This window comes from Phragmites australis, chromosome 11, assembly GCF_958298935.1.
Source record: "Phragmites australis chromosome 11, lpPhrAust1.1, whole genome shotgun sequence".
NCBI lineage: Eukaryota > Viridiplantae > Streptophyta > Magnoliopsida > Poales > Poaceae > Phragmites > Phragmites australis.
The window spans coordinates 25,940,924-25,960,632 of NC_084931.1; the positions used below are offsets into that span (position 1 = coordinate 25,940,924).

The 19,709-nt window shown below is 53.5% G+C and overlaps 1 protein-coding gene across 1 annotated transcript; it reads left to right on the forward strand.

Moving 5' to 3' along the window:
* Positions 1-18,189: 18,189 nt before the first annotated feature.
* Positions 18,190-19,346, forward strand: LOC133885456 (protein GL2-INTERACTING REPRESSOR 2-like). The gene is made up of 2 exons (XM_062325174.1): positions 18,190-18,459; positions 18,577-19,346. Exon 2 carries the CDS (start codon positions 18,608-18,610, stop codon positions 18,965-18,967), a length of 360 nt encoding a protein of 119 aa, XP_062181158.1. The 5' UTR covers positions 18,190-18,459; positions 18,577-18,607; the 3' UTR covers positions 18,968-19,346.
* The last annotated feature ends 363 nt before the right edge of the window (positions 19,347-19,709 follow it).

The window sequence follows — 19,709 nt, forward strand, 5'->3', positions numbered from 1 at the left end:
CCCCAACTCGCCGCCGACGCCTCTGTTCTGACGAAGGAGGTCGTGGTGGGCGAAGGCGCTACCTAGGTCGTCTGGATCGGCGGTGACCTGGGCAGCAAATAGGAAAGCGCGCTCGTCGCCTTCCTCCGGGCTAACGCAGACGTGTTTGCCTGGCAACCGTCCGACATGCCCGGGATCCCTAGGGAGGTGATCGAGCATCACTTAGCGGTGCGTCCGGACGCCCGCCCGGTGAAGCAGAAGGTCCGGCGGCAGGCGTCTAAGCACTAGGAGTTTATCCGCGAGCAGGTCAGCAAGCTCCTCGACGCCGGATTTATCCGAGAAGTCCTCCACCCCGACTGGCTGGCAAACCCAGTCATCGTCCCGAAGGCCAACGGCAAGCTCCGCATGTGCGTGGACTACACCGACCTGAATAAGGCTTGCCCTAAAGATCCCTTCCCCTTACCTCGCATTGATCAAATTGTAGATGCAACTGCGGGATGCGATCTTTTATGCTTTTTAGATGCAAACTCTGGGTATCACCAGATTCGCATGGCCGTAGGGGACGAGGAAAAAACTGCTTTTACCACTCCAGTGGGGACTTATTGCTATATGTCAATGCCTTTTGGCCTACGCAACGCTGGATCCTCCTTCCAGCGCGCTATTCGTATTACCCTTGATTCACAGGTGGGCCGCAACGTCGAAGCTTACATCGACGATCTCGTGGTCAAAACCCGAGACCGCGCCACCCTGCTCGAGGACCTTGCCGAGACTTTCAACAGTCTCCGCACTACCCGCTTCAAGCTCAACCCGGAGAAGTGTGTCTTCGGGGTGCCAGCGGGCAAGCTCCTCGGTTTCTTGGTTTCTGGCCGAGGAATCGAGGTCAATCCAGAGAAGATCCGGGCCATCGAGCAGATGCGACCCCCGGCTCGACTCAAGGAGGTCCAGCGTCTCGCCGGCTGCATGGCAGCCCTCGGGCGCTTCATCTCCAAGCTCGGGGAGCGAGGGCTCCCCCTCTTCAAGCTTCTGAAGAAGTTCGGTCGTTTCGACTGGACGCCGGAGGCCGAGCAGGCCTTCTGCGATCTAAAGAAGTACCTCACTTCGCCACCCGTGCTGGTGGCTCCCTCCGAAGGTGAGCCCCTGCTGCTCTACGTTTCAGCCACTCCTCAGGTCGTGAGCATGGTGCTGGTGGTAGAGCGCGACGAGTGTCTGGGGCCAGATGCTGGGTCCCAACTCCCAGAGGCCCCCGAGCACTCACCCGTCCTCGCGGCTCCCCCTGACCAAGGGGTCGAGCCCGAGCATGCTGCTCCTCCCAATCAGGGAGTCGAGCCCGAGTGCCCGGCCAGCCCCGACCATGCCGCCGAGCCTGGGGGCTGCTGCAGCCCCCCGGGTAGAGCCGCCGTCCGGGCCCGCCGGGTACAGCGACCGGTGTACTTCGTCAGTGAAGCCCTCCGGGAAGCCAAGACAAGATATCCCCAGGCTCAGAAGCTGCTCTATGCCGTGCTCGTCGCTTCCCGAAAGCTGCGCCACTACTTCCAGGCGCACAAGGTCTCGGTGGTTACCACGTACCCACTGGGACCCATTCTTCGAAACCGGGAAGGCACCGGGCGCGTTGTCAAGTGGGCAGTGGAGCTGGCGGAATTCGACCTGCACTTCGTCAGTCGCCAGGCGATCAAAAGCCAGGCGCTCTCCGACTTCGTGGCAGAGTGGACACCCGTCCCCAACATCGTCCCAGAAGAGATCTCTGCCTATCCCGGGCACGACGTGCCCGGGTACTGGGTCATGCACTTCGACAGCTCCCTCTCGCTGAAAGGCGCAGGGGCCGGAGTGGTTCTCACCTCCCAACGGGTGAAGAGCTCCGGTACGTCGTGCAGTTGCAGTTCCGCGCATCCAACAACATGGCGGAATATGAGGGTCTCATCGCCGGCCTCCGGGCTGCGGTGGGGCTCGGGATTCGTCGCCTCCTGATCAAAGCGGACTCCCAACTGGTCGTCAACCAGGTATCCAAGGAGTACCAGTGCACGGATCCTCAAATGGCTACGTACGTGGCTGCGGTCAGGAAGCTGGAGAGGCGCTTCGATGGCCTGGAGTTGCGGCACATCCCTCTCCGCGACAACACTCTGGCCGACGAGCTCTCCGCCTGGCCTCCTCCCGTGCGCGCGTCCCTGCCGGAGTCTTTGAAGAAAGACTCGCACGGACTTCCGTCCTGCCTGCCGAACAGGATGACGGGGAAACCTCGAACTCAATTCAGGGGACCCCGGCGGTGCCCTCAGTGGGAAGCCCCGTCAGGGCGCCGCCGTCCGGCGAGTGCGCTGCGCACGCCGAATGTTCTCAAGATGCCTCGTTGATGTCTGACATCCGAGGGTACTTGAAGGAAAAGTTCCTTCCCGGGGATGAGGCGTCTGCCGAAAGAGTTGCTCGGCAGTCCAGACGCTATGCCATAGTAGATGGGGATCTCTACCGGCATAACGCTGGAGGTGTCCTCCTGAAATGCATCTCCCGGGCAGAAGGCGGCGATCTTCTCGCTGAGGTCCACGAGGGCGAGTGCGGTGGCCATTCATCGTTCCGCACGCTGGTCGGGAAGGCCTTCCGGCAAGGTTTCTACTGGCCTATAGCTCTCCAGGATGCTTCCGAGCTGGTTCGGCGCTACAGGGCGTGCCAGTTCCACGCAAAGCAGATTCACCAGCCAGCTCAGGCTCTTCATACCATCCCCCTGTCATGGCCTTTCGCGGTCTGGGGTTTGGACATTCTGGGTCCATTCCCCCGAGCAATCGGGGGCTATGCATACCTATATGTCGCTGTCGACAAATTCACCAAGTGGCCGGAGGTGGTCCCAGTCATCAAGGTGACCAAAAACACGGCGCTCCAGTTTATCCGCGGCATCACCAGTCGCTTTGGCGTCCCGAACCGGATCATCACCGACAACGGCACCCAGTTCACGAGTGCCCTGTTCGGGGACTATTGCGAAGACCTCGGCATCAAGCTCTGCTTTGCCTCCGTCGCTCATACTCGGAGTAACGGGCAAGTCGAGCGCGCCAACGCGGAGATACTGAAGGGCCTCAAAACCCGGACCTATAACGTGCTCGCCAAGCACGGGAAGGGATGGGTGGACGAGCTGCCCGCCGTGCTATGGGCTAATCGGACTACGCCAAGCCGCGCCATCGGGGAGACTCCATTCTTCCTCGTCTACGGCGCCGAGGCGGTCCTCCCCTCCGAGCTCACTCTGGGCTCCCCTCGAGTGCATGCATATTCTAAGGGTGAGCAGGAGCAGCAAAGGCGCGACGACGTTGACTACCTGGAAGGGCGCCGGCGGCGTGCCGCCGTCCGCGCGGCTCGGTACCAGCAGAGTCTGCGGCGATATCATCTGCGCCATGTCCGAGCCCGATCTCTCGAGGTGGGGGACCTAGTTCTCCGACGCGTCCAGTCGCGCGAAGGAATGAATAAGCTGTCCCCTATGTGGGAAGGTCCCTTCACCGTGATCGGGGTCCCGCGAGAAGCTTCTTTCAGGTTGGCGACAGAGGATGGGCAGCCACTCCCGAACCCATGGAACATCGAGCACCTGCGCAGGTTCTACCCGTAGATGGCCGTGCTCGCTGCTCAGGTCAACCAGGCCGGGGGCTTCCCCCCGCCCAAGCTGACCGAGGGCTCCACCCATTGGGTAAGTCACCGTCGCCCAACCTTGTAAACATTGTAAATTCAATATCTTAATAGGCAATCGCTATGTCAAATTCATTTTTCTGGATTCCGTATGTTTAATCTGTCTGGTGAGGTGCTCGGTTGTGCGAGAAAAAGTTTGCTCTCTCATTTTCCCCGCTGATAAAAGAATCCCAATCGGTATGCATGCGGGCAGTTGCCGCTGACTTACGTCCGGCATGGTAGGCTGTGGTGTTCGGTGTCGTGGCAGGCTCCCGGGCACTACCGAGTTTCGGGGCGCTCTGGGTAATCCTATCGCTCGAGCTGCTCAAGTAGTCCGGAGCTCAGGCCCCCGGAGCGGGCTGTCGGTGCTCGGTTTGGTCTGTCATACCCGGGCGCCACCGAACCATAGGACCCCTGGGTTATGCCTCTGTCCGCTCTCGTCCGCCGGTTTGGGTATTCAAGAGGTCTCGGGTCGAAAACGAGAGCAGTCTATAACAACTACCGCACTAACAAAGCGCACCAGGCAAAGAAATTCCCTATTCTCTCTTAAGTCACAGGCCGACAATCAAGAGCAGCTCGACCGCGAGGGCTTCAATGCCCCGGTCTCTGGTCGGCCCCAAGGGTCCTCGAGTGGTCCTACCACTTACGCATGAGTGGTCGAGATCACCCGACCCCGGGATTCTCGTGTGCCTCTGGGCGCTCGGGCAGATCCTTCGAGGAACCAAGTCCCCGGGCACCCCGAGCTCGGAAGCACACACCCCTCCTGGATCGGTTGGCCGGAAGGCCGACAGCTGTCCGGTGAGTGGTTACATTCAGACAAGTTTGCATTCAATAATTTTATGTTCCCGAGTCATCCTCGGGGGCTCTCGCATTTTAATCTGCTCGGCGTGATGATCTCCTCGCGCACAAAACCCTACCGTGTGTCTACTTTTTCCTGGAACGACAGAGCAGTTCGTAGAAAGGAGTACCGCGCGTACGGTAATGTCTGACCGAAGCCCTTCGTGGTGGTCGTGGTGTTTGGTCCGCTTTTAAGGACCCCGAGCACTACCGAGTTCTTGGGTGCCCTGAGTAATCCTATCGCTCGAGCTGCTCGAGTAGTCCGGAGCTCAGGCCTCAGGGGCGGGCTGTCAGTGCTCGGTCCGGTCCGTCTTAAGCCCGGGCACCACCGGACCACGGGGACTCTTGGTCACATTTCCGCCCGCACGCGTCTCCCGTCTACTAACTGAGTGGTCGCGAGGTGAAAAAGTGTTCATCGGTCACGGCGTGTTCCGTGCTGGATCGATCTATCTCCCGAGCAAGGAAGTTCGTGTCTTTGTCTTTCAACTTAGACGATGCGGACTCGCGAGAGCTCAAGGACTGAATGCGCCAACCAACAGCAATCGGGAAAACTTCGTTCTCGGGGATGGGAAGGTCGAGAATGGTCCGACTGAGTACTCCCCGGGGCTTCAAGGCAAAATATCAGAAGGAACATCAAGCACTCAAGAAAACTGGAGTTGCGAGCCCAAAGAAAAGCTGTCATTATATTCACAAGGCACATACAAGCGTTTCTGAGGGATCACTCCCATATTTACATCCATCAAGACAACAACAAAAGAAAGAAAAAACTACAAAAGGTCTAGTCGGCAGCGGAGGCGGCAGCTGAGTCTTCTGAGTCATCCCCGGGGGCTGGCGGCGGCGGCACTTCCCGCATGAAGCCGGCCGCCACTTCGGCAGCGGTACTCCGAACCGCTTCCCGGGCAGCCTCTCCCTCAGCTTCAACCACTCCTTCCCGCGCCAGCTCCAGCGGGAAGTTCGGGTCTCTGCTTCGGTAGCAGACCAGGACGTGCTCGGCCACTGCATGGGCCAAGCCGCGTCCCTCCCGGGCGGCAAGTTCCTGGACAGCCCAGGGCAGGGCCTCGAGACGCTCACAGACCTGCTGAAGCCCTAACACTTGTCGTGCAGGGCTGTCGCTCTTCTGGTCTTCAACGAGCCATCCGAGACCGCCCTTCTCCACGGCCCACCGCATCCGCCGGAGTATATCCTCCAACATATGCTGCAGGTTGACCCACGAGACGAATGCGGTCTCGAGCTTCTCCTTGGTAGCCCGCAGCTGCGCCTCAAGTCCCTGGTCCCCGGCCGGGCCAGAAGAACCGCCAACGGCTGCGGAGCTGGCAGCCTGCTTCGTCTTCGCCACCAGCTCGGACAAGGCGCGCTCACGGGCGGTTAATTCCGCCTCGTGCTTCGCGTTCTCCTCTGCCCTGGTGGCAGCGGCCACTGCCGCCGCGGCAGCCTCGCCCTCTCGACGACTCAGCTCACCCTCTCGACGACTCAGCTCGCCCTCCCGCCGGGCCAGCGCGTCCTCCTGTTGGGTCACCGAATCCTCCCGGGCACCAAGATCTGCCGCTGACATCTCATTGTCCACCTCCCGAAGGGAGATGTCCTCCTCCCAGCGGCGGATGTCTTCTCTGATCTTCTGGAGGTCATCTTCCCAATGTTGGAGGTCGGCGCGCGTCTGCTCGGCCGCACCCTCCCGGCGGGTCAGCTCGGCCCGCAGCTCCTCCGCCGCCTTCTCGAGAGCTGCGACCGCCGCCTCCCTCTCCTGTGCCTGCCCCATCCTGGCAAGGGCCTCGGCAGCCTGCTGCCTCGACGCCTCAGCCAGGCGGGCGGCGTCTTCTCATTCCCACGCGGCTTCCGCCCGCGCGGCCTTCAAAATTTCTTGCTCCCGCGCGGCCGCCGCGCGGGTCTCCTCCTGGGCGCCCGCAAGCTGCGCCCTCTCCGAAGCCAGGCGGGCGCGCTCAGCTTCGAACTGCTCCTCCTTGGCGCCCACTGCCGCGCCCAGCCGCCCGACCGCCACCTGGACGCCTTCGATCGCGGCCAGGAAGGGGTCGGCGGGCTGGCCGGGCGCCGGTGGGGCATCGGCCTCCCCGCAGATCGCCTCCGGGGGGTCCGAGGTCTCCGCAGGACCCTACACCACCATCCGCCCCGGGCTCTGCCTGCCCAGGGTAGGCTCCGCCGGCGCCGAAGACTCGGACGGCGGCCGCGTTCCCGCATCGGCCGCCACGTCCGCCGGCCCCGGCAAGGCCTCTGCCTCCACCGTCATCCGCCCCGGGCTCTGCACGCCCGGGGTAGGTTCTGCCGGCGCCGAGGACTCGGACGGCTGCTCTGTCCTCCTCTCGGCCGCCGCCTCCGTCGCTCTCCCAGTGGCCGCCACGACTATTGGCGCCTCCGCCATCCCTGCGTCCGCCTGCATCGATGCAGCCGGCGGGCTCGGCTCTGGCCTCGGCGCCCGCACCCCTTCAGTCGCGGTGGCGCCCGCGGCTGGCCTGCGGGAGATAGGTGAAGATCAAAATCAAGGCTCAGTTCGGGCAAGGAACGCCCAAGAAAGAGCAAAGAAAGAAACTTATCGGTACTGCCATTTGGCTGCTGGAAGCCTGAAGTCCGGGTCCGGCGGCGCCGGCTCGGAGTCCTCCCGCCGCCTCTTCCGCTGGGGGCTCGGCGGGGCAGCCGCGCGACTCTCAGGCGCCGGCGCAGGCCCCATCCGCACAAGCCGCGGCTCCAGCACCGGGAATGCTGCCGCTGCCGGCGGCGACGGCGGAGAATCCGGCACCAAGATGAGGGCTCGGGGATGCTTTCCCCGGTCCCCCGGCACCACCACCACGGCGGTATCAGAGACGCCCTCCTCTCTGGCGCGGCGGCTGCTGCCTGCAGCGGCCCCGTCGTCAGCCCGCGCTGAGCTGTTTGTGGCCTCCTAGCCGAGCAGCTTGTCCAATCCAGGGAGTTCGGAGGCCTCGGGGCTCCGGCTCCTCGGCCAGTCCACGGGCCCCTGGGCGTCGAACTCCGGCAGCCGCGCCATGATTGCCACCCAGTCGGGATTGGCGCAGAGCGCCATCTCCGGCCACGGGAGTTCAGCCCAGCCCATGTCTTCTACTCCGGTGATCACCCGCGTCATGCCCCTCAACTCCGCCGGGCCCAGATCCCAGCTTGCACCGATCTAGGTCCGGGTGATGTCCTCCGGCCCGGTGTAGAACCAACTCGGCCGGGCCCGCTCCCGCAGAGGCGCCAGGCGACGACGCAGGAAATCCACCACCACCATGACGGAAGTCAGCCCAGAGTCGCGCAGAAGCCGGATGCGCTCCAGCACCGGCTCCAGCCTCGCGTCTTCTGGCGGCGGCGCCTCCCACATCGACCTCCGAGGTTCCGCCGCCGCCTCTGGCAGTTCGAGGCGCTCGTGGGGGTCGACGTCGACGAAGAACCAGTCCCGTCGCCACTCCTCCCACTTGCTGCGCAGTACCTAGGGGATGTAGTGCTCCCCCAGGCCGTCCCGAAGCTGAAGGTTACAGCACCCCGCGACATCCGCCGTGGAGTGCCCTCTCTTCTTCCCCACCGGCCGAAGGACGAAGAAGTGCCGAAGTAGCGTCGCCGAAGGCGCCACCCCCACGAACATCTCGCAGAGGTGCGCGAAGATCGCCAACACCACGACGGAGTTGGGACTCAGGTGCACCAGTTGGATGCCGTAGGTCTCGAGCACTTGAAGGAAGAAAGTGGAGAACGGCGGCACCAACCCCGCCGCCACGAAAGCCGTGAAGAGAACGATCCGCCCTGGAACGGTCGTCGCTGGCGTCAGGCTCGCCGGCGTCACCACCACAGCTCCCTCTTGCCCCTCGGGCACCAGCAACTTCCTGATCTTATCCGCCGCCTCTTCGTTCGTCAGACGAGACTCCAGTAGAATGCTGTCCGGAGCCTTGTCCCGACGGCCTCCTCCGACCCTCGTCATCTCGGCAAGAGTGGAGGTGTTTTGGTGGTGGAAGAAGAGAAGGAAAAGTGCTCCGGTCGCCTAAAAATTTCCTTAACGGCTTCGGAGCACGACGAAGGCAAGAGCAGGAGTGCAAGAAGGCGTAAAGAGGGGGACGGACCGATCCCCTCCCCCTTTTATATCTCAAAGTTCAAAAATTGCCGCCCAACGGTTCGCTCGGCGAAGCGTCGCCTCGATCGACGCAACCGCCAGGCGAATCTCCCACCGATCGTGCGGCATCAGCGGCTGCCAGGTGTATTTTCCTCGATCTGCGCGGCGGCCGCGCGTGCCGCCCGTACGGTCGTTATACCCTTCGGGAGTTATGTGGAAACGCGTCCACTCGTTTCCCCGCTCGGTCGTACCTGAGGCCTGGGTCCGCAAGGGCCACCTCTCGAAAGCCTGCCATGTGGCGTCCACGCCAGCCTCGGCCTAGGCCGCGATGAAGGGCCCATCCGTAGTCTCCGTGCCATCGCCTGACAATGGGCCCGGGGGCTACTGTCGGTGTATCGGGAACCAGGGGTCCCTGAGTCCCGAGACCAGGCCAGCCGTCCGCCACGTGTCACCATCCCGCGAGGTCCCCCCTGCAGGATGAGGAGAATCTAAGTTCCGAGAAAAGGTGCTCGGGGCCACAGCCTCTGGTTCCCGAGCACCCCAGTTCCCCGATGACCCACAGAGTCCAAGTACCGGGAAGAAAGTGCTCGGAAGGGTTCCCACTCACCCCCGAGTACCATAGTCCCCCGATGGTTCGAACAGCCAAGTCCTCGGGAGAGAGTGCTCGGGGCTGCACATGGCAGCCCCCGAGGACTCGGTTCCCCGAAGGATCTGCTCAAGTGCTCGGGAGAGAGTGCTCGGGGCTGCACGTGGCAGCCCCTGAGGACTCGGTTCCCCGAAGAATCTGCCCAAGTACTCGGGAGAGAGTGCTCGGGGCTGCCACGTGGCAGTCCCCGAGGACTCGGTTCCCCGAAGAATCTGCCCAAGTACTCGGGAGAGAGTGCTCGGGGCTGCCACGTGGCAGTCCCCGAGGACTCGGTTCCCCGAAGGGTCCTACAGGAGTGCTCAAGAGAGAGTGCTCGGGGCTGCACGTGGCAGCCCCCGAGCACTCGGTTCCCCGAAGGTTCGCGCAAGGTCGCCCGACGACCCGAAGGGTCCCGTCGGCGGGGTGTCAGCCAGTCAAAAGTCCAATGCCGCATTTAATAGGCACGCACGGCCTGACATCCTGACATTCTCAGCTGCCCACGCCCTAGTGTCAGTCCCTGCCATGCTTTGGCAGGGGGGCGTGGGTCCATTAATTGCACGGGTCCCGTCCCGTATCATCCGGGTGCCTCGGGATAACGTTGCCAGGATCGAAGCGTTCCGCCTGCCACCCTGCCCTGACAGAAGAACAAGACAGGGTGGGCGCACCGGGCGCCTCTGTGGCCGCCCGGTGGGCCCTCTCAATGGCACCGGAGGACGTCCACAGTGGTGGGTGGTCGGATGCGCGCCGCATTTTTCCACCGCCCCTGTCACTTCGCCGAGACGGAATGATGACGCCTTTCTCCGTGGTGCCTTGGCACTCGCGCCCCCTCTTTCCCATTCGGGATAAGTCGAGGTCGACGTGTGTATAAAAGGAAGGGATGGAGAACACATGAAAGAAAGCTGAACTAGACGAAGCCTGAAATATACCAGACGACAAGGCGACGAAGAAGAGACCAAGCCCAGATCAAGAGACGAAGAACATCACAAACAAGCTCGAGCAGAGCTAGAGCACGGGAGCCTCAAGCTCTCTGTAGACAACACACCCTTGTAACCAGACACATCCTTGAAGAATTCCCTTCAAGGAAAGATATTGCACTCACACAGGAGTAGGGTGTTACGCCCCCGTGCGGCCCGAACCTGTCTAAACCCCGGTGCATCTATCTCTTTTTTGCACTAGGTCGATCATCCCCCACCACCAGCCGTTGCATTTATTTTCGTTCCCATTTATTTCCCCGACGAGCTCGTTCAGGATCATCCCCCGGCCGAATCTTTAAAAAGGGGCCTCTCGGGATCCCTGCGACAGGAGTTCATCCTCCGACATATGCTATTAGTAATATTCAAATTCCATGTACTCATCTCATGTGCACATTCTATCTAACATTCAGTGTGGTTTTTTCATTTCACTTACATGTATTTATTCTATCTTCAATATAATATTTTATAAGACTTTTGTTATTTTTATGTTAGATAACTTCTGGGATTTTTGTTATTTTATAATAAAACTGGGCTAACCGCCCCCTGAGAGGGCGGTAGGGGTGCTAACCGCCCTCTCAGAGTGTGGTAAAGGGGAGTGTGGGGCCTAACCGTCCTTTGAGATGGCGGTAAGAGGTACTCGTGCTACCATGGCATACTTACTGCCCTCTGAAAAGATTGAAGCCCTTTCAGAGGGCGGTAGGCTTCTATTTGTACAAATCTTTCCATCAGAGGTATATTTATTTAAATATTAATGTTAGAAAATGTAAAAACGTCACCTGTAAGCTCCTCAGCCGGTCTCAACCGATCGCGCCCACCCACTCTTGGGCCACCTGCACCCCCGACCTGGCCTCCGCCAGCTGGGCTGCGCCCAGCCCACTCGACCACCCTGCCCCTTAGCCTATCTGAGCGCCAGGCCATGCCCCCAGGCTTCACGACACACCACCCTGGCAGCTTGGACCACATGCTCAGCCATGCCCATGCACCATATTTTGCATCGATCGAAATCGGTTCCAACTCCACAGACCGTCACCAAGGCCAACCCATTGCGTGTCTCCTTTTTTCCTTTTCGCCGAACCAGACACAGTGGCTACATCATGACCATCTACCCGACTGCCATCACACGAACACAAGTCCACCTTCGCCCACGATGTGGCCACCGCATTCACAACTTCTTGATGACACCATCTAGCTACAAACCCTAGCCACCATCGATGCTCACATCATCCACCACGACCGTACACGCACTGGCCACCATCATGCTCCGCCTTACGTCATGTCCACACCGCCCATGCATTGAACGATGCCTTGTAGATGCATAATCCTCAACTACTACAGAACACACCATCAGTGGTAGTTCAAATAACCAAAATAGCAGGCTTTGAACATATTTTTTAAAAAATAATATTATTTTATTGGAAAATTGTAAAAATAAAAGTCAAATTCATAAAATTGCAAAAATAGATAAATGTAGGCATGTGAAGTGCCAACTAAGAACATGTCAGCACTCCACATGCTGACATTCTACGTTGTAGTGGGTCAGGGGCCTATCGATACTCTGCGTACCGACAAGTCCTGTGTCCCGCAGACAATATTCAAAGAAAAATTCATAAGTTTTTCATATTAGCTCGGATGGAGATTATCTTTATATGAAAATTGGGTCGCTCGACAAGATCTACAATTTGTAGTTGAACACTTTTCTATTTGAATACATTTAGATGCCAAAAAAGTGTCTAAAAGTTCGACATATTAGATTTCATTGAGAAAATGTTCATATAAAGAAACAATGATGGCCCGAACCCTCACAAAAACTAACCATCACTATCGGTTTGAGCCATGAACTGAAAATGATGGGTGGATCGGGAGCAAAAACAGAAACAAGTCGGCTCGAAATCGAGCCAGCTCGGCTTGCCGGTACCATCGCCCGCCGCTGCTGGCGTGCTCTGCCGCCACTGGCCTCCTCCCCTTCAGACGTCAGCTGCTCGCCTCCTTCTCACGTCGGTCGCTCAGCCGCCCCCCCCCCATCGTGTTAGCTCTACCATCGCTGTGTATTTAATATATCTTTTGTTTTGTCAGAAATATCTAGTAAGGTACCAATCAAGCTATCAAACATATTCTTCTCCACATGCATGATAACTATTGCGTGTCGGATCATAAGATACTTCTAATAAGACAGCAACCAAAAAATTGATATCTTTTTCCACATAGGAGCATGTTGCCCAATCAGGATTTTTGTACTATTCGGGCCCTTTCCAAGTACAACTCTAAGTGTCTTTGCGGTCTTAAATACATGTTCCCCAGTGCGAATCTTTGGGGCTTGACGATGCTCCACTGTCTCATCAAAAGCTCTTTTATTCTTGCGGTATAGGTGATCTGGATGAAGGAACCTACAGTGACCCATGAAGATCATTTTTTGATTGTTCGTCAGCCACTGCCTCCTTCTTTCCTCCAGGCACTGAACACATCCATTGTACCCTTTTACAGTCTTCCCTGATAGGTTACCAAGAGCAGGCCAATCGGAGATCATTACGAATAGCATTGCACGTAGGACGAAATTCTCACATCTATACTTATTCCATACCCGTACGCCACTTTTCCATAGTACAAGAAGATCTTCAACCAATAGTTTAAGGTACACATCGATATCATTGCCTGGTTGATTCGACCCACTAATCAACAAAGGCATCATAAGTTACTTCCGTTTCATGCACATCCATAATGAAAGGTTGTAGATACATAGAGTCACAAGCCAACTACTACAAGTACTTCTCGTATTGCCAAAAGGACTCATCCCATCCGTACTCAATCCAAATCTTATATTCCTCACTTCTTCTTTGTATTACTTGTATTTTGTATCGAATCTCCTCCATTTCGTACCATCAGTATGGTGTTTAAGCATTCCATATTTCTTGTGCATTTCAGCGTGCTATCGGATCAACTCGACATTCGATTTGTTAGCAAACAATCACTTCAGATGGGGGATTATAAGAAAATACCAAACCACCTTGACGGAGGGTCTTTTCTTCTTTCTCTTCACCCCCACGCCATCGCTCTCAAAATCATCAATGTTGCACTTGTACCATGGTGCATTGCAAATGCGACACGCTTCCAAGTCTGCATCCTCACCACGAAACAACATGTAGCTCTTTCCACATGCATGTATTTTCTCTACTTTCAATCCCAACGGGTAAATAATCTGCTTGGCATGGTACGTATTTTCAGGCCACACGTTTTCCTTTGGAAGCAATTCTCTCAAGAATTCTAAAAATTTATTGAAGCCCTTATCGGCCCAACCATTGCTAGCCTTTATTTGCATTAGTGTCAGCACCACATGCAACTTGTTGTGCTCACCTTTACAGTTCGAGTAAATTGGTGTTTTAGAGTTATCTACCATGCGCTGGAACTTTTGATGTTGTCTTTCACTGGTGAAGTCCCCCTCCCCATTGCGCAATATTTGTTCTATGTTGTCTTCGTTGTTGCCAACAAAAGTATCGTCTCCATCATTCTCAACAAAAGTATCTTCGAATTTCTGACATATTGTAGTCTTCATTAGCAGTCATATCAATACCTTTGTCTACTTCGATTGTTAGTTACCCTTCATGCACAACATCTGTAAGTTCACCGTGCTTAGTCCAACGAGTATAGCCAGCCTTAAAACCCTTGTGAATCAAGTGTGCACGAACCTGCTTTATGTTTGAAAATTGCTTCTCATTCTTGCAGTCGACACACGGACAACATATATAGTTGGTAGCACACTTCTTTTTTGGATTCTTCTACGCTACGGCGGCCCAATAAAAGCCTCAACATAAATAAAGAACTATAGCCCTCGATCCTTGTACATCCATGACCGATCTATATGCAAATCAATATAATTAAACCCATACAATTTAATTAATTATTAAATATTTTAAAATCTAGAACAAATTCATTGAATTACCTCACATCTTGATTGATCCCTATTTGAGGGCCCATCTCCTTCCAAAGGCTGTTGTGTCCGATTGCGACCCATGGGTGGACGTGCCATCCTTATATCAATTGTGTTAAATTCACTACATTGACTAATGAATAGAGGAAATCCAATTGATTATTATTTAAATTCAAGACTTTAAAAATATACGCAATCCACATACTAGAAAATTGGAGCTAGATTGTAGGGGAATTTGCAAATACCTCCCTGTTTTTTTATTTTTGCAAGGATGCCACTCAAATGACATTTCTAGTGATATTTTTGTAATTTTTTAATGGCAAATTTGCAAAAACGGTTCAAGTAGTGGAAAATTTGCATTTTCCCTTAGATTTTAATGTACGCACACACATTTGTTTACATGTGACTTTAATCTACACCTTAAATCATCTACAATGATAAAATTGTAATCTTTCTCTAAATTATATCTCAATTGGAGCCCTTGCTCCTTCCAAAATTCAAGACCAAGGATCAACCAGCTACATTTAAACCTAGAGCAATATACAATGAAATGTAGATTACATGTGACTTTAATCTACACCTTAAATCATCTACAGTGATAAAATTGCGATATTTCTCTAAATTATATCTTAATTGGAGCCCTTGCTCCTTCCAAAATTCAACACTAAGGAACAACCACCTACATTTTTACCTAGAATAATATAGCAACTAAATCCAATTAAGAATAAAATGTAGATCATCTCTATACATCTAACAATGATAAAATTACAAACTTTTTCCTAAATTAGATCTCAATTGGATTTCAAAATTCAACACTATAGAACAAGCACCAACCATCAACCCTAGAGAAATCTACCAAGTAAATATATCTAAAAATAAAATATAGATCATTATACTAACCTTAGAGCACCTTGACTCCTCTAAATTTTGAATTCTCCAACCACAAGGATGGCAAAAATGGCGGCCAACTCTATTTTGCTCGGGTTAGGGTTGGCACTGTTATGGTCAGGCTAGGGAAGAAGGTGGGCTTTATATTGTAACATTCATCAGTGGTGGTTGGTGGATAGAACCGGCACTGATAGTCAGTTCGTGGCTAGAACTGGTATTGAAGTACCAATGCCAGTTTCAGCCACGAACTGGCACTAATAGTGACTTTCAGTGCTGGTTCTTAGCGGCACAATCAAATTCCTCACGCGAGAGATTAAGAACTAGCATTGATACATCTTCAGTCGTAGTTACTATTCAACCGACATTGATGAGATGATACTTTTGACTGGTTCTGTAGTAGTGCTTGGCCATGTCTTGATAGTAGAAGGAGTTGTCGTAGACCCTGAAAAGGTAGAAGCTGTCACCCATTGGTTGCAACCAACCAATGCGTCTGAAATCATAAGCTTTCTTGGATTAGTAGGATATTACCGTCGATTTATTGAGGGATTCTCCAAGATAGCTAGACCTATGACTGAGCTTCTCAAGAAGGAAAAGACATTTGAATGGACTCAGTCATGTGAAAACAGTTTCCAAGAATTAAAAGACAAAGTGACAACTGTCCTAGTACTTGTCTTACCCAACACACCAAGACTTTGTGGTTTACTGTGATACATCAAGGCGAGGCCTGGGATGCATCCTAATGCAAGATGGCAGGGTAGCAGCATATGCCTCATGACAGCTCAAACCTCATGAGCAGAATTACCCGACCCATGACCTAGAATTAGCAGCAGTAGTGCATGCCCTCAAAATTTGAAGGAACTACTTGATTGGAAACAAATATGAAATTTATACAGATCATAAGAGCCTGAAATACATCTTCACTCAATCAGACTTGAACTTGAGGGAAAGAAGATGGTTGGAATTAATTAAGGATTATGATCTCGAGATTAAATATCACCCAGACAAGGCTAACATTGTGGCAGGTGCCTTAAGCCAAAAAGCCTACTGCCATCACTTAAAGGCCCAGAGTGCCCCATTGCAGAAAGATATGAAGAAGCTAAACCTGCATATAGTACCTCAAGTTTGCCTCCACAACTTGAGTATACAACCTACCCTGGATGAACAAATCAAGCAATCCCAGAACAAAGATCCGAAGTTAATGAAGATTTGCAAGCGCAACGGAGAGGATAAGGCTCCTAGCTTCATAGCTGATGAGAAAGGAGTCTTATGATATAAAGATAGGCTTTATGTGCCCCAGGAAGGGACACTTTGGGAAGTAAGTCTAGATGAAGCCCACAACTCAGCATATTCTATCCACCTAGGTGCCATAAAGATGTATATGGACCTAAAAGGAAAATAATATAGTGAAGCTACATGGAATCCCCAACAGGATTGTCGTTGAGGTACTTAGTTTACCTTAAGATTTTGGAAGAGCCTACATACAGCATTGGGAACCAAGCTAGAATTTAGCACTGCCTATCGCCTGTAAACTGATAGCCAAATCGAAAGAGTCAGCTAAGGAGTTCAAGGAGGAGGAGCCGGGAACGCAAGATTTCAAGCATGACATCCTTGAGAACTTAAGCGGAGGCAAGTCTCAATCTGTTTCCCTCATTGATCATATTGTACCCAGTTTTATCACCATAACCTGTAGCAGCCATTTTCCATAGAATAATTGCATGAAGTATTATTTGTCAACTTAATTTAAATTGTTGATCTAGTTATGACCTTTTGTAGATTAGCTGGCCAAATTGTTATCGACCAAAGTATAATCTTGTTAACTCTATGACATTGGTCTTGACTACTTTATTTATGCTAAGACGATTACCTTGTTACTAATTATGCTTAGGATTATAATCCTTGCTGTTACTTCATAATTAATTAAAATTAGTTTTGAGAAATGTGTGAAACTTGATGCTTTATGTTGTGTGAGTTGTTAGGATGGGAAGACTTACTGGATAATGGTAACATTTGACAACTGGTTAGAGCTGGAGCAAATCAGGGTACCTGTAGAAAATACCTTAGGTGTTTGAGTGCTACCTGTGTGGCAGGCTCAATGTGAAGATGTGGACCCGAAATTTTAGTTCAATCAGCCTTTGGCTCACCGATATTAGTGATGGTTCTAACCACGAACCGGCAAGTATTAGTACCGGTTCTTAGCGAGTCCACTATGGTTCGGGCGCGGAAGTTTAAGAATTGGCAGTGATATATTTGCACTGCTAGTTCTTGCACAACCGGCAGTGATGAGCTATTTATTTATAGCTGATTCTGCAGTAGTGCTCGCGTCTTCATATAATCTTTCATATCGTCTTTAGATCTAATCCAACAATAACTCTGGTATCACTTGTTAGAAAATTAGCTATCAGCGGAAGCGACTGATTGATCTACCTAGACAATGCACGTGATATCACAAACGACACTAGATACACGATATTTGCTAACGAGGTTAAGTCAAAATCTACATCCTTAGGACATGACTACGGACACTCCTCTTCATCTAGCAACACCGGCCGCTTCCGAGATTCTCGACAGAACCGTTGTCACCCCTTGTAAACCTGTCGCTATGTCATCATAGTTACAACAACTATCTTTCTCTCATATTTATGAAGAGATCTAGTTACAAAAGTTCTACTTTAATTCTACCATATACCGCTAATACAATTCAAATTATATATGTAATAAACTCCGTACAATTATATTCGACACATATCATCAATATATTTTGCCCTCTTCAGAGTCAATTGAACCGTTACCTCGCCGCATCTTATACATTTTTAGATAACGGAAAAATACTCGGTCTCCGTGTGTTGCACACAGCCTAGTATATTATTACAGAAGTTACCGATAGAGATTAATTTTCTCAAGCAATTCACTGTCCATTGATCAGTTCCACGTGCGCTGCTTTCTTCTGTATACTCCGGGTCCCCGGAGATCGACCGGCCTAGCTATCGTCCAGCTTGAGTTAACTACTGTGTGTCACAGACACTCGTATTAAGATACGTACCCCAGCTCATTTACGCATTCGCCCGTACCTGTGCCCTCCTCTCGCTCCATCACCCACAATGTTCATCTGTGAAATTAACCCTTAACTCTCACCATCCAATTTCTCAATCCAATTAATACATTAAATCCCCAACCACAGGAAAGAGAAGGAGAGAGCTTGGCTAATCAGTTCTGCTTCATCTAGCATCAGAATTTAGACCAGAGTGTAGTAGGGAGGGAAGCAACAGGGGTTTAAATGCTACTGTTCATGGCAATAAAGAAAACCATCACCTCCTCCACCTCGACGCAGCTCGGCAGCAGCGGCCCTCATTATATAACGCAAACGGGAGTTGTACCACCGCACCACAAATACCCAGGCACGAGAGCTGGGTTCCAGCAGCACCAGTACATGCGTGCGAGTGGCTGCGGCCTCCTAGCTCCAGCTTCACCCTGCTGCCGCAGCCCCAGCACACACTGACACCACAAACCCTTCCCAGATACGACCGATCGATCGGCATCACGACGCTTCGAGTCCAAGGTACGGCAGCGGTACTGTGCTGCTTCGTTGGCACATGGATCGCTCGTTGCTACTGGTCCTGTTATTGTGTGATCTTTTTCGCGGTAATGACACGAGCTATTATATGTGGTGATGCAGTGGTGAAGACAGCTGAGTGAATCGTTTGAAGATGAGCAGGAACAATGGAAAGGTGTCCAAGCTGCAGGAACTGCGTCTGAGCCTGTCGCGGTCGCGCGGGGGCGGGGGGCCGTCGGCGACCCCGGGAGGAAGCAGCTCGCCGAGGAGGCTCTCGTCGTCGTCGTCGGCGTCGCCGCCGAGCTCATGCGTGTCGTCGGAAGGGAGCCCGGAGGCGGGCGTTGGCGCGCCGATGATCCTTGCGGGGTGCCCCCGGTGCATGATGTACGTGATGCTGTCGCGGGAGGACCCCCGGTGCCCCAAGTGCCACAGCACCGTCCTCCTCGACTTCAACGACGCCGCCGACCCGCGCTACGCCGGCGCAGGCGGCAAGAGCAAGGGCGGGCGCGGCTGACGTCCACCTGACGCCGGCCCGATCTGCGCGTGCCATGGGCCATGGCTAGCTACTACTATCAGTTCGTGCGTGTTCTTGTGTTCGTGTGTGAGTTGATCAAGAAGGAATTATTGCGTAGACCCGTTCTTCCATGGACCAGGGGAAGTAATAAACCGCAGCGGCGCAGCCGGTGCAGGGTGCGCGCGCGCGTCGGACATATATTGGGGTGCCAATGGAACTGGTCTAGGTAATAATTCCGCGTCCCTCTCTACGTTTCGTGCGTGTGTGTGTGATCTGCAGGTGCAGTAGCGTGAGTGTCATGTGTGTGTTCTGGTGAAAGTGATGTGGTATGTACGGATCAGTACTCAGTACTGCTTAAGGATTAAGATTTTGTCTCGGAGATTTTATAGAGCGTAATGCTCTTGTCCTTTCGCCTTGACGCGGCGTGAATAAGCTGCAGCGACGCGCGAAAAGTGGTGGGTGCAAACTGCAGCGACGCGCGAAAAGTGGTGGGTGCAAAACTGCAGCGACGCGCGCATTTCATCGCCATTCATACAGGCGCACGGCTGGCCAGCTAGCCCACCGCCCCGCGCACATGAAACAGGCGTCTGCATATGAACGGACGTGAAAATCTTTCGAACACTACAGTGCATATATAAGCACTACCAGCAATCAAATCCATCGTCGTCTCTCTTCCTCGTGATTCGTACGTGCTAGCCTATATGCGTCATACGAGCAAACCTCCGTGGAGAAATAAACCGTG

What these genes read in the sequence shown, in the direction of transcription:
- LOC133885456 (XM_062325174.1), top strand. Translation starts at nt 18,608, where the DNA reads ATGAGCAGGAACAATGGAAAGGTGTCCAAGCTGCAGGAACTGCGTCTG.